Here is a 15781-nt window from a genome sequence, read left to right on the forward strand (position 1 = left end):
ATATTTGAATTGAAATACACGTGCAGCCTTTTCGAATCAGAGTGAGGACGGAGAAAGTCTGAACCACACGGAATTTGTTTAATTGTTTATTGAAGTTATCTTGGATAATTTTAGACCCCCTACATCCAATACACGTTCTAGCGTTTGTCGCACAAGTTTGCATTCAGCTATAACAAAACAATGCGTATTTCCTTCGCATAGGTGGAAGCATGTGACCTATGCTCATTTACATAAACAAATTGGTGTATCTAGCTAAATTAGAGTCAAGTGTTAGCTCAACGGTGAAAATGTTAAAATGCGACTATTTTAATGAAAAGAAAGGAATCATCACACCACTAAATAAATTAAGAAGCTCTATTACTGTTCCGTTCCACAGAACCCGTACGACAATAAATAATCCCAATTATTTCAAAGCGCTGTTATCCATCGAAAACTGAACGAAGAACATTTTAATCCCTGCTGAGTAATACAAATCGGTAAACATGCTATCTGTTCTCCTAATTGATTTCCTTCCGTCTGTCAGCTCGGATGAACTGAGAAAGAATCGCTTTTCCCTGCATCAGATCCACACAGGATACAAAATCGGTTTGGTTTGACATTTTTTTCTCTCTCTCTACTTCTCGTCTCGCCGGATGTCTTTTAGTTTGTCTATAGCTAATCAATCATTCTAGATGAACTCGATTTATGTAACAACTGCCATAAGAATTTCTGTGTGTATTATGTTTTGTTTGTCATAAAAAAATGTAGTTCATTTTTATGGTCTCGCATCCGCACGACGCTAAAAAAGTCTGAATTTTATTGATATTGTTAATAAATCGATATTCTTATGAGCAAGATTGCAGCAGGACAGTCGGCAACTTCGATCTGCCTACGCGGACAACGACTCTTTTTTCGGTGGAAACGCTGTTTGCCAATGCGAACATAAAAATTAAAATAAAACTCGCCTAACCAGAGTCAGATAATACTCTTTATTGACGTAAAAACTTAGAGGCCACTGTTGAAAAAAATGTATAATTAAACGTATATCAACATTGAAATGAAATGTACTTCGACAATGAAATTGAGGTGGATAAACAATGCTTTTCTTGTTAGACAAGCGAAGATATATTTTTTTACTGTGCTTCAAGCAACCCAAAAACGTTGGCAAGGATACAGCAAAACCGGAAGCTGATCAGGCAGAAACGGACGCCCGACGGAAATAGCATTCAATCAGAAGCAAGACTATTTCGTTAGGCGCATTTATTGCTTTGAGGGAAAATTTTCGTTCCGATGACCCGGATTGAAACCCTCTTCGATGTAATTTAAACTGTCCCCATGATTTCAGTGCGGGGTATGATAAACTTTCAGATATGGATCGGGAAAGGTTTTTTTTTTGTTTTTCATTCCACAAGTGGGTTGATTGGACAAAAAAATTGGTACAAATCAGCACATTGGTAGTTCAAAATAATTGTCAGTGCATAGCTCTTTAAATTTCTTGTCTAGTAAAGCTGCGAATTGGCCGGGAAGATTCATTGTTTGTCTACAAGTTTACGAAGAAGGCAAGCGATTTGCAGTTGTGGCATGAAAATGGTCACATCCTTGACTATAACATCTCTAGTTTATATCGAAGAATGCTTTAGAAGTGTGTATTGCCATTCAGCCGGGAGCATAGAATCAAAGTCAGTTTTTGGTCTGATTTGGCTAGCTACCACTACTTCAATATGATTCTGGAGTGGTTTGCTTTCAATATGATCGATTTTGCCCGATTTTTCCGATCCTCTCAAAGATGAATCTTCGGTGTTTCCTCTATAGTTTTTCTTCTAGCTGTAGAAACACATAGATAAAAATATTTTGTGAATGTTCATAAATTTTCATGCACGTATTTGAAGCAGGCAATTGAATGAAAAATTAGTTTACAGTTATTTCTTTTTCAATATACTTTGAAAGCGTTTTCTGAAATATACAGTATTATTCATTGAAAAATCAATGTATTCCAATTTAATTTTACATTGATCATGGTTTTAAATCAGGTTCTTAATTCAACTGATGTCTATTTCACAGGACTATTGATTTACATGTCGTGTAAAAATTATTATTTTTATCTGTGCAGGAAGAACCAATCCTGGTCCAATTCAATTGTTCCATCGAAAGAGTACAAAAGTACCTTCAGAGGAGCCCCTAAAAATAACGAGGTGGACGAGTTTAGCGTGATCGGTAAGTCGATGCCTTTCATGCAGCCCGCCTGGGTTCGATTCCCAACCCCGCACATAGGGTCAGGAAGTTTTTCTGGCCTGAAGAGGTGAACGACCTTAAGGTTAAAACCTTTTTAATCGAAACAAGAAAAAACGAATTCGAACGAAGCAAACAGCTCCAGCAAAGAGTCTTCGACACTTACTGGGACATCAAAACCCCAAACCGTCCCGAACGAAATGCCAGGGAATCAACCAAACGCTTGACTTATAAAAGGCATTTTCACAATTTAAATATTTGCGATTCCCAGGTAAGTCTTTTGTTTACTTTTTCACACGCAGTTAGAATTAAGCCTTTGACTTAAAAATGATCTCTCCTTGCTGCAATTGTATCGTTCGATGGATAATTTTTCATTAGAGGTTATTGGTTTGATCACTGATTTACAGCTGAATTTAGATGATTTACGGTCAAAGTTATCATAAACAGTAAGATGTATTTTGTTGTGTAAACTTTTTGGGAATTGAATCCTATTGAAATTGTCGCGTGTCAAGTCACTGTGAAGGACGAAGTGGTATAAGTGACCCTAACTAGTTTTTTTTTCTATTTAAGTTTAACTCATACTATCTATAAGATCTCTACGACTTCTCTATTTTTAGCCGTTACATACCGAAAACTACAAATGAAATCAATCGTTATGGTGGAATACAAAAACAAACTTAGTGGAATGTTTAAATTTTTATTAAAATTCAATTCCAACCGTGATTGAGCGAATTATCGCACAAAGCGTATCGAGAAAAATCTACACATAGACATACAGAATACGTTGTTTAAGACGGTCAATTTAGTCATTCAGATTTGCTCGCCTTAATTCTTAACTTAATTTCAGGCTTTAGGATTTAGTTTCAGAATTCAGTTTCAAAATTTAGTTCCAAATTGGAGGTTTAAAATTTAGAACTAAGATTCTGGAACTGATTTCTTGACCAGATTTTTTAACTGAATTTAGTTCCTTGATTTTTGCCCGGAATTCGAATCCAGAACTCTGATTTAGAATTTCAGCATCAGAATTAGATCTGTACACTGAGGTCTTTTTTCATGCAGTCTTTTTTATGCGGTTTTTTACGCGACTTTATTTATGCGAATTTTCAGAGTTATGCGGGTTTTTTTATGCGAAGTTCCAGAGTTATGGTTTTTTTTTATGCGAGTTTTCAGAGTTATGCGGATTTTTAAGGGGGTACGTAAATTCGCAAAAAAAAAGACTTCAGTGTATTCTGTAAATAATGGTTAGCTATGAACTCAGAACCTGAGTTTTACACTTCCGAACCAGAATTCAGTTCCACAATTTAATTCCTGAAGTTAAATTACTCAAATTCAGAATTCAGACCAGCTGCATGCTGGAAATAAATTTGGACCTTAGATTCTGGAACTAGAATTTGAAATTGAATACAATTTTATATATCCAAGTTCAGAATTCAGTTCTAGAACTGTATTCTGAAATTTCATGGATTGAATTCTTCTTTTGGATTCTGCACCCGAATTTTGCTAGTGAATTCTTAGCCTGTCCTAGGTTCCGAATTTAATTCTGGAATTCAGTTCCAGTTCATTTTTGCTTCAGATTTTAGGTTCTGGTGTAGATAGATGAGCGCCGTTTTTTCGAATGTCGTTTTGCCGAATGAGCCATTTCGCCGAAAGGGACATTTTGCCGAAAGAGTAGTTTCGAATACATTGCATCAATAATTTAGAAACTACAAATTCTGGTTGCTCTTCAAAAATATCTATTTATTTTTATGTTTCCATGTGCCATTATTTCAGGTATGAAATATTTCAGAAGTACGATTTGATTATTTGTTTATTTGGAGCAGGGAAAAGCCCGGTGGAGTTAGTTTCTGTCATACTTGCTCTCCAACAGGCATAAAACCTCCTCATCTTTAGCATCAACAGATTACAATCATCCAAATGATACATTTCACGATTGTAGGTCAACAAAACGGGTGTAAACACTGTCATCTTTCAATTGTCTCTATTTGTAATCAATTTCAATTACAATATTAAGACAATCGAAGAGTTCTGCGAAATGACCCTTTCGGTGAAATTACCCTAACCCCACTGACAGGCATGAGACAGAAACTTGTGAGCACATAGTTGTTATTAACTTCTGATCATTGATTTTCTTTTCGAATATGTTCGACTGACTTGTTTCAGCTCCTGAGATTTAGAGAATTTATATTGAGGTTAAATTTGACAAACCGTTAGTAAACGACTGCATCACTAGGGTCGACGTTCAAGTGTCGATTTTTTTATTTGCAATAAGGCGCTTGAAATACGCATTGTTTTGCCTTAATGTGTCAATCAATATGCGAAAATGACATCTTGAACTAATTAATTGTAATGGTGTCATGTTCTCTCTGTTCTCGATATTAGGGGCGGCTCAAAAAAGTAAGGTGGCATACCGGAATAACAAACAACAACACCATGAAGAAACGGTTGTAATCAACTTAAGGAATATTTTTGGCAGTGCAGAAGAGCAGTGTCCAGTCATCGGAAATCCTTACTTGTACCTTAACAAAATGGTACTGAATGCGGATATTTTGCTCGAAATCGACTACAAATTCGCCACGCGTAAACTTGCCACAACAAGAAAAAAAAACAAGAACAAACCGAGTAATCCGTAGATCAAATCTTGCGGCACCCGGACAGACTCCCACACCGCTTCTGGCCACGGTTCATCCGGGCAGATTCAGATACCGATCTGCAGTAACAGCGCAGCGCTTTATTCTACCTTCTTAATGGGGCGGAAAGCTTCGTCGTTAGTGCCGTTGCGGAGGCGAAATATTTCCCGGATTGCTCCGCGAGATTCCGGCTTACTGAAGCGGTAAATTTTGATGGTAAAGAATAAATCTTCCGCGGCGCTGTGTTCCCGTCCGGGGAACGTCGTTTGATTTCCATAAGAAAATAACGACCAATTTAAGGGGTTACACGGTTTTTGAGTTATGAAGGGATTTTATTTTTCTTGGAAATTTGTTTTGATTGTAATGAGGAAAAAAATCCATTATTACTTCATAACATTTTCAGCAGCAAGATCAAACATTCAGCCCCCTTAAGCCACATAACGAATATTTGATTGTTTATTGATGTTTTTATGGCCGTGGCCGTAATACTGATTTCATTTTCCCGATTCTGCTGACCTTTTTTTTCTTCTTCGAACAGAGCGTTCATTAATCATGTCACATTTTGTTGCCATTTCTGGCTTCCTCCCACCCACTACCCACTCTCACCTACCTTTGTAGTATCCTTTTCCATGCCGGGACTCGCCGCTGCCAGCTCCAAGCGAGTTGCTGGACGCTAAAAATTCCGCTTTTCCAGGAATCTCGACCCCGCTGGACTCCGCACGGGCCGTGCTTTGCTCACGTTTCACCAGCGCAGTGCCCGTTAGAACCAGTGTAAGATGGAGTAGAAAATTTGTCACTTTCGCTAATTGATGGCTTTGTCTCATTATTCACTTGCGCTGTAAACCCGGTTCCACGCTTCGATCGGTAATGTTTGTTCAGTCACTTGATAGCCCGAATGGGATCCACTGGGGTTTAATCATCCTCACAGGAACTGCCATGAGGCTTCGGGAGTATTGCATGTGGCCACAACCATCAATTCAGTGAGATGTGATAGGGCTGAGATATACGAGATACTGTTTTCGTCTTATTTTCAACATTAATCAAGGTGCACCATCAGGACGTAAATCACGAAGTATTCGTTCGAATTATGCTTCAGCACTTAATTATCATTTCACCTGCAGAGGCTTCTATTACTAAACCAACAATCACTTAATGTGTATCACCTAAAACAGAAAAAAACAAGAAGACGAATCCTAAATCTCCCGAGGGCTTAACGACACCAACCCCAAAGTAGGCTATGACCAAACAAACAAAAAAAAAAAGGCTGACAAATTCCATCACCGCCTACTGAGTGACTGGGGATAAGTGGCCGACGAACGGACGGCAGCCGTGTGAAGAACGAAAATCAACCCCAAAAGTGACAAGGATCGTAATAAAAAGAAAAACGACCAGTTAAGTTCTACTGAATCAAGACCGACGGGTTCGCCATGGTAACCGGAAGGGTGTTCGGGATAACGACGGGGGAGGAGGCTTGTCTTGCTAATTGAAGTGTCACCACGGTGCAGAAAACAGGACAATGAGTTGACTTGAATCGGTGGTAGGGCACAGATGTTTTTTCTGGCCCCGGCCTGTTGTTCAGTGTCACTTTGCGTGAATGCCTCCTAAGATGAGCGAGCGAGGAATTCGAAAGTCATGCTTCCCTGCTTGCGGCGGTAAATATTGGCGCCCGAGGTGTTTGCAGTGATTATCATCATCAAGGCCACTTACAAACACAAAAGTGTTGCAAACAAAAAAGTCCGTTTAAAGGAAGGATAGAGAAAAGACAATGACTATCTCGAGTCTTTGTTCTGCATCAGTATACCATGGGAAACAACCCTTTCGAAGCTGAGGATGCTATTCAGGACGCTTTAAAAGATAAGAATTTCCAGCATATAATTTTGCCAACTTTTTCTATGATCATAATCAACTAACATAAATTTTCACATCGATTGTGTTTGGTTAGAATTACATTACATTCTGTTTCTGTACTATTTGATCTATTTCCAGTTAACGTGCACTAGCCAATCTAGGAAGGCACCGGCCGTCGTCGCTAGGAAACAGAGAGAAGCGATACGACCGACATCCGCACAGCACAGGTTCGTACTTAATTATCTATAATATTGGCCTGATGAAGAGCACCGGTGCCAGCGTTGGCGTATCTATCAGAAAAAGCAGCAACGAAAGATAAATTAAATTAGTATCGTATTGTATTATACAACAGGGACCAATAAATTATGCATATTGTTCCGTTCGGGGTTTTTAACCGTGCGCTCCGACCGTCCTTCTCACTTACGGCGATGGACTGGGATGCAGTACGGACAGACCGGAAACCCATCCCTTGAAAGGGTCCGTTAAATTAAAAAAAAAGCAACTTGCGAAGTTCTGTTTATTCACAACGACCCACTCGATGTATGAAAAATAATGCCAAATTAAATATTTTCCCTGAAAAAACACAACATGTTTGAAAAACACGAAATAAATCTGTTTCTGTACTATTTGATCTATTTCCAGTTAACGTGCACTAGCCAATCTAGGAAGGCACCGGCCGTCGTCGCTAGGAAACAGAGAGAAGCGATACGACCGACATCCGCACAGCACAGGTTCGTACTTAATTATCTATAATATTGGCCTGATGAAGAGCACCGGTGCCAGCGTTGGCGTATCTATCAGAAAAAGCAGCAACGAAAGATAAATTAAATTAGTATCGTATTGTATTATACAACAGGGACCAATAAATTATGCATATTGTTCCGTTCGGGGTTTTTAACCGTGCGCTCCGACCGTCCTTCTCACTTACGGCGATGGACTGGGATGCAGTACGGACAGACCGGAAACCCATCCCTTGAAAGGGTCCGTTAAATTAAAAAAAAAGCAACTTGCGAAGTTCTGTTTATTCACAACGACCCACTCGATGTATGAAAAATAATGCCAAATTAAATATTTTCCCTGAAAAAACACAACATGTTTGAAAAACACGAAATAACAAAGATTAAAAATATAAAAACATAAATTTGCTAGTTGTCCGTGTGGTCAAAATGTATTCAAAGTCTAAGGATTTTCACAACGTGGCACTTTAATTGAACATTACAAGCTCATCAACCCATAGCTTTGGAACCTGAACTTTGAATTAACTTAAATTCAGTAGCTGAAACTAGTACAAATCAGTCTATCTGTCTCTGAAAATATGCTTTTTTGGATCGATGATTCATTATATTCAGTAGGATCGTAACACCAACCATGCCCTTAAGAATCTCGACCGCGAAGTCTGTTCGCCTTTCTGGCTAATGTCAGAGACGATGATACGCATTCTTTTACTTAACTTTGGGACGCAATTCCAGAATTCGTCCTCTGTAAGAGTAATAAATTTTTTATAGTGAAACATCAATCTTGTCTCATACTGTAACAAATAAGATCAGCAGTTTATGATCAAATTAAAAAAAATTAAAACAGTCACGCATTTTCAATGACTGAATCCAATCCAACAGTCTCATATTCGTTTTTTCAAGCATCTCATTCGAAAATGATCGCCTCCAAAATAAACGAAGAGAGACGAAACATTTTCTTATCGTCTCTTATTGCAACAAAAGAGAGTATCAATGCCAACGTCACTCGTCTGCAGAGAGAATCAATCGAATTTCAATTCTCATTCTTTCTTCGGTATAATGAAAATCTGGGAAGTTTGGTTATAAAGAGAGTCCAAAGCATTACATTCCAGAATCTTTTTGGAAACCAAAACTACTATAGATACGAACACCAAGAGGTAAGAATCATTGTGAATCGTTTTCTGTCATGAACGTTCCGCTTGAATACGGTTTTCACCGAAAATGACTGAAAAGGTAAAAGTAAGAAAAAACAAAATTTTGCAACTACTATTCCGTTTATGTCATTGACTGGAAATGGATCCCGTTGTCATGATTTGCAAGCGGAGCTGAGAATGACATCTATTTTTCATCATTTTCGTCTATTTTGAGTCAATGAAAATGACTTTTTTTAGCTCTGGTATGAATTAGTCAAATGTTTCTCCAAGTTTGTTTTCTTACGTTTATTCGATTCAGGAAGTATCCAGTAGGAAATCTCATAACGCGCGTTTGCTTCCGGAGATAGAATAGTATAAGTGGCGTAACCGACAAAGCGCTTTTTCTCCTTTCAGCTGAATTTTCTCGGAGATTGCTGAACCGATTTTTAACCGATTTCAGCAACTTAGGCTTGTTTGGAAGCTACTTCTTTTGGGTTGTGAGTCAAGTTCAATAATGAAACGGATGCCACTTCTAGTTCCGGAGATATAATCGTATAAGTAACGTAACCGACAAAGCATAAATTTTTATCTCTGCTCACGTGTTTCGAATATGGCTGAGCCGATTTCAACAATTTTTTGCTCGCTCGAAACTAATGTTGGGCTGAGGATCAAGGTCGACGACAATATGGCTGACACTTCCGTTTCGGGATATAAAATCGTAGAAGTGACGTTATGGAAAAAACGCACTTATTTTTCTATACGATCAATTTTCTCGAAGATGAATGAACTGATTTCAACAATCTAAGAGAAGACTATTAGATCATTGATCAAGTTCGAACAACAAATTGCTCATAACTCCGGTTCGAGAGATATAATCGTATTAGTGACGTAAGCGACAAATCGCTTTTTTTTCTATCCATACATATTTCCAAAAAGTGACTAATGATAAAGTTCAAATGTCTTATTGTTGATACTTTTGGTTTCGGAATTGTTGTCGAAATTGCGACCTCAGCACTGAAGCACGCTTTTCTGCCCAAACTTGTGTTAGAAATTATCTGGTTGAAAGAAGTCAGTTTTAATGACGCTGTTTGGATAACAATAAAAAGGCATCATCACACCACTAGGTGGATAAGGAGGAAGTTTATTTTTTGTTCGCCATTCGCTCCATACTGATCTTTCGAATTCCAGGAAAATTCGTTAATCATTGGTTTTCGAAGAGATTTAATATCGGTTCTTTTCAGAACCGATAAATCAATCTTTAAAAAATTATTAAGAGTTTTTTTCCCAATCACTAATGTAATAAATTGTTATGAAGGGGTCTGTAGCCCGCGCTGTGTTTTATTGGACACGATATAAAGATTATTTTCATCAATATTCTGCTGATTCTGCGCGGCATTGTGCTTTCGAACTGGTTTGCACTTGAGTTCTTTTCAGGATCACTATTGTTTTAATAGATTTTTTTCTTATACTTCCCATTGTAGCGTAACTGATTTAAATTCAGAAAGAGAAATAATAATGAACGTTGGTTCAATCACACAGTTAATCGGCTAATTAGAGCAATTATCGACCTTCGGCAGTGTGAAATAAACTTTGCAGTTTTATTCTTATTCTCGTCATCCAGTTGTGTCTCTGGCATTAGACACCCTCGTTTTTTTACTGCAGATTAACTTATTTCAATGGGAGAAAAATTGTAATCAGTTCTTTGGGATAGATTTATTGGTCCTAAAAAGAACCGATCCATTGAAATTCTTGTTTAACATTAGACGTTTGACAATGTTGATGGTATTTACCTGATATTCTGAAGAATATCAATGGAAATAATTGCCTTACGGTATCCAATCGGCGTTACGTGGAAAGATCTGTTTAAATATCAGCATCACTAAACTATACCATTATTAAGGACGGAGTTAACACGAGTAAAAATATAACGAACAATCCGTTTATGTTTCTTGAGATTTTCAAAATGCAGTTGAAGAAAATGTCGCCATCAATTCTTTGGGATCGATTTATTTGTCCTAAAAAGAACCGATCCATTGAAATTCTTGTTAAACATTTGATACTTAGCAATGTTGATTGCATTCACCTCGAATGCCTAGGATCTAGGATCCTAGGACATCAATCAGTTCATTGAGATCGATTTGTTGGTTCTAAAAAATGTGGGTCAGTTATTTTTTTTTCGATGTTCAAAAATGTTAACATATTCCTTTAACATAGTTTTCATTGAAATTTTATGAAGTGCTCTAGAAACCACAGAAATCAATTCCAGCTTTCGAAGAAAGAGATAAAATTATTTCTGCAGTTTTAGTATATGCACGATTTCGATTTAAATATTATGAGTCTTTTGAGAAAAAAGGGTTTAACAAACAATGTCGAATGGATAAATCTTTGCTCGTTTTTCACAGTGTTTTTCTGGGTTCGATTCCCAACCTAACGCGCAGAAGCTCATAATATTTTGCTTTCAGCTTCACATTAGTTCTCAGAAAGTTCTTATGAATTGTGCATTTCTAGCGATTGTTACATCTCTAGAAAATTCAAGAACCTGTGCCAAAATATCTCTACTTTTTGGTATGATGTGTTATGTGTTAACACAAATCTTTGAACTCAGTCATTTAGAGTTGGTTTTCACCATCAATCACTCAATGCTGATAGAAAGAGCGCCTATTATTCATGACTTCATGAACAAAACGATTCACATCATGAACAATAACTCATATCCCATTAAAATTTTTATGATATAAATTATTTTGTTCATGAAATCATGAACAATAGGCATGATATGGTGAGAAGACATGTTTCATGTATTTAACAATTTTTCAATAATGATATGAGTAATAAATTTTAATCCTTGACCAATTCTGTTTTCATGTACGATTTTGCCAATTGATACACTTAACGTAAGCATTAAAACAGAAGCTTTTGAAATTCAGAGACCAGCACGACATTATCTGTAGAATAAGTGTCTACTGAACTTGTATTTGAAAACTCTTAAATTAAATAAATTCATTTGTCACTTTATTTCCGTAGCCGGAAACCATGAATAAAAACTTTCAATGAAGAGACATAGTTAAAAAAGATGTATGCTTCGAACGATATATTCAGACAAATTAGATCTCGGTGTGTGTGTATGTGTTTGTGAGCGAAGATAAAACCAACACTCAAAATGAATAAGTTAATTATTTAAATTTGAAATAGGAGACCATGACATTCTCTCTGAAAACATCGCTTGCTTAGTTTTCGATTGGATTGATTGCTCTTCGGACGGAATTCCAACTACAAAACACAACTAGAACTAAACAACAAAAGGTATCGCCATTAACCGCCCGACCTGCACTGCTGATGCGATGAGTGAAAATTGATATTGAAAAGGCGAGGGAAAAGCAACTAAGCAGGTCTTAAAGTTCAGTGTGCGGTAGTTGGAGAAACTGCGGCGCACCGAAAATTATGCAGCTGAAAAACCAACAACAATACAGAGCTTAAAAACGTTGAGTGCAACATACCGATACCGGTATATATAGGGTGATTTTTTAAGAGCTTGAGAACTTTTTTAAACAATAAAACGCATAAAATTTGCAAAATCTCATCGGTTCTTTATTTTAAACGTTAGATTGGTACATGACATTTACTTTTTGAAGATAATTTCATTTAAATGTTGACCGCGGCTGCGTCTTAGGTGGTCCATTCGGAAAGTCCAATTTTGGGCAACTTTTTCGAGCATTTCGGCCGGAATAGCCCGAATTTCTTCGGAAATGTTGTCTTCCAAAGCTGGAATAGTTACTGGCTTATTTCTGTAGACTTTAGACTTGACGTAGCCCCACAAAAAATAGTCTAAAGGCGTCAAATCGCATGATCTTGGTGGCCAACTTACCGGTCCATTTCTTGAGATGAATTGTTCTCCGAAGTTTTCCCTCAAAATGGCGATAGAATCGCGAGCTGTGTGGCATGTAGCGCCATCTTGTTGAAACCACATGTCAACCAAGTTCAGTTCTTCCATTTTTGGCAACAAAAAGTTTGTTAGCATCGAACGATAGCGATCGCCATTCACTGTAACGTTGCGTCCAACAGCATCTTTGAAAAAATACGGTCCAATGATTCCACCAGCGTACAAACCACATCAAACAGTGCATTTTTCGGGATGCATGGGCAGTTCTTGAACGGCTTCTGGTTGCTCTTCACTCCAAATGCGGCAATTTTGCTTATTTACGTAGCCATTCAACCAGAAATGAGCCTCATCGCTGAACAAAATTTGTCGATAAAAAAGCGGACTTTCGGAATGGACCACCTAAGACGCAGCCGCGGTCAACATTTAAATGAAATTATCTTCAAAAAGTAAATGTCATGTACCAATCTAACGTTTAAAATAAAGAACCGATGAGATTTTGCAAATTTTATGCGTTTTATTGTTTAAAAAAGTTCTCAAGCTCTTAAAAAATCACCCTGTATTAGAAGTAATTCAATCTTGAGGTGTATGAACAACTCTCGGTTGTTCATTGAATAGTTATTAAAGCATGCTGTTTACAATCTGTTTATCTCGTTAGATACTAAAACAAACTTAAAACAAGCTTTCTATCGCCTGGTAAATACTAGTATAAATTGCTGAACATATTTCTGATAGCAAGAATGATGTTACCTCGTTTAGTACGACAGAAGATATTAACCACCAAAAACTACAGCCCTCTCGGTTTGCTCGAACTGTTGACGTTAGACCACACAAATATTTTGAATTTCATTGTTAATTTTTGGTTTCGAATATTTAGGTAGTAGTTTCTGTGTGTTCAACATATGCTCATTTGTGTGTGTGTGTGAAATATACTTTCAAAAATGGAAATTTCGAATGCCCTGAAAAGAGCCGTTTTGTTAGTTGGTTGTGCACAGTAACCTCTCCATTTTGAATTTGCACCGCTATATAGCAAACAATGACGTAGTACTACGTCAAAACTGGTCATTATCCCACCTGGGCATATTCCGAAAAGTTACACCATATGCTTAGGAATATTTATTCAAAACAAAAACCAACTTTACCGTACTGTTTCGTGCGTTTCACGTCAAGTAAATTAGAAGAATGTTTTGTTGCAACGTTGACTATGGCTTGTTTTCGCAATTAAAATTTGCTATGGTGTGTGACGGATTTTGTCCAAAGATACTCAGTTTACTGGTCGCATTTGAGTAGAACGCACTTTTCAAATGGTAAACATAGGAAAAAAATAATCGTTTTTCAGGACTTTAGTTTTATTAAAAAGAACGGAATGTTTTTTTATTATTATTTAGATTATAGAAATTTTAACGTCGTGATAATTCACTTTGGGACAGAAAAATTACTCGGCTCTATGTGCGGGGTTGGGATTCGAACCCAGGTAAGCTGCGCGAAAGGCGATTGTCTTTCCAATCACACAACGCCCGTTATTTTATTTGCCGGTTCGAATCGTAATAGTATCTGTCTAATAATATTTGCAGTTTTATCGATCCGACTTTTTGTCATTTTCCCAAATAAGTATTTTTATTACTTTTTTCTAAATAAATATTTTACTATCTCTAATATTCGATATTTCACAAGGATTTTTTTCTCGAATTGAATTATTGTATATTTCTATTTCGCTCGAATTTTTCATACGCCAAAAACCAAAAAGGAAAGTTGGCATCATCTGTTCATAACTTTCACTCTAGCCTGACTTTTGAGAAGGAAAATCCTTGACAGTTTAAAAAAATATTTAATAACCAGATAGTCCGATTGATTTGATGTCTTTGTAAAATTCAAGGTAACTAATGATAATATATAGCGAAAGTATACACATTGAAAAAAAAGTGTTATTTTGATTTCATTCTGAAACTTTAAAATTGATTATCTTAAGAAAGGTATTTGTAATTTCATTTTTTTTTAAATTTTATAATATTTTGCAGCTAATAATTGAAGATGGAGAAATAGAGCTCTAGCTGAACATGGAGAAATAATGGACAAAGAATTTGAAGTCTTCAATAAAAAGGCGGATTTTTGACAGTTGTTGAAATATATAATAAATTTTCAACAATTTCACGAATGTACGCAAAATTTCAAATGTTCAAAATAAAATTTACTGATAACTTCGATTTTTGTATCCGGATGTTTTAGTTTATTCAAATAAAAGGCATATTTAGCCTTTATATTATTTATATTTTTTTGAGTTTTAAGTTTTTATACTATGTTCTAGAGTCGTATTTATTATTGATTTCTGTTTATTTCTTACTACCTCTAATATATTGGTATCCTTAAATAGTAATCACTTAAGAAATTATTATTCATTTAGTTATTGCTTGGTATTTTCTCATACCCTATTATAGAAACTATCGTTACAAGTTATTTTTTTGTTTCAATTATAGAGGCTTTAACATCTTAGGTCATTCGCGTCTTCGGACCAGAAAATCTTTCTGGCCCTATGTGCGGGGTTGGGAACCGAACCCAGGCGGGCTGCGTGAAAGGCATCGACTATCCCATCACGCTATACCCGTCCCCCGTTCCAAGTTTAATTGTTTCATATATACCTTATGATCATAAGATATATTGTTTCATATATAACTTATGATCCAAAAAGAACCAAAATTTTATTAAAAACGCAAAATTTCAATTTTTAATAAATTTCTTTATTATCGCCTTCAAAGTACTCTCCTCCTGCGGCAATACATCCAATTTTCCATACAAGTTTTATAGGCCGCCGAAGGTATGGCCTTTAGTTCACGCAGCGAATTCTCTTTTATGGTCTCAAAACGCGTTCCCCGCAATGGCAATTTGAGTCACACGGGGCCATATCTGGAGAGTACGGTGCTTGGTTGATGATATTGGTTGAGTTTTTGGCCAAAAATCATCTCTTTGGCCACATCAACACGACGCTGTTTTTGAATGAAATTCAACTTTTTTGGCACCAGCCGAGAAGCGACGCGTTTCAAACCCAAAGCATCAGTTAAAATGTGTTCGGCTGATCCATAAGAGATGCCCAACAACACAGAAATCTCTCTAATAGGTACAGAACGATTTTGCAACACGATTTGCATCGCCGATTCAATGTTTTCTTCAGTAACAGATGTTGTTGGGCGGCCAGGGATCTCATCGTGATCCAAGCTAGTACGACCACCTTTGAAGTGTTTATACCACTCGTATGCCTGTGTTTTTTCCTAAGATTCGATTCACCAAAGGCCTTTTCTAACATTTTCAACGTTTCGGAACATTTAAATCCATTTGCAACACAAAATTTGATACACTCAC

General features: G+C 36.8%; 1 protein-coding gene across 4 annotated transcripts in view; it reads right to left on the reverse strand.

Annotated features, from left to right (window-relative positions):
- Nucleotides 1–15781, reverse strand: part of LOC131429972 (suppressor of lurcher protein 1) — a 66559-nt gene that overhangs the window by 45439 nt on the left and 5339 nt on the right. For 3 of the 4 annotated variants that reach the window (XM_058594565.1, XM_058594534.1, XM_058594544.1), the window contains exon 2: nt 5446–5998. In XM_058594565.1, coding sequence (XP_058450548.1) covers nt 5446–5659 — 214 coding nt within the window. In that variant the 5' untranslated portion in view covers nt 5660–5998. The remainder of the gene's footprint in view (nt 1–5445; nt 5999–15781) is intronic. The other variant, XM_058594555.1, reaches the window with a different exon arrangement.

This window comes from Malaya genurostris, chromosome 1 (assembly GCF_030247185.1).
Source record: "Malaya genurostris strain Urasoe2022 chromosome 1, Malgen_1.1, whole genome shotgun sequence".
In the NCBI taxonomy this organism is placed as follows: Eukaryota; Metazoa; Arthropoda; class Insecta; order Diptera; family Culicidae; genus Malaya; species Malaya genurostris.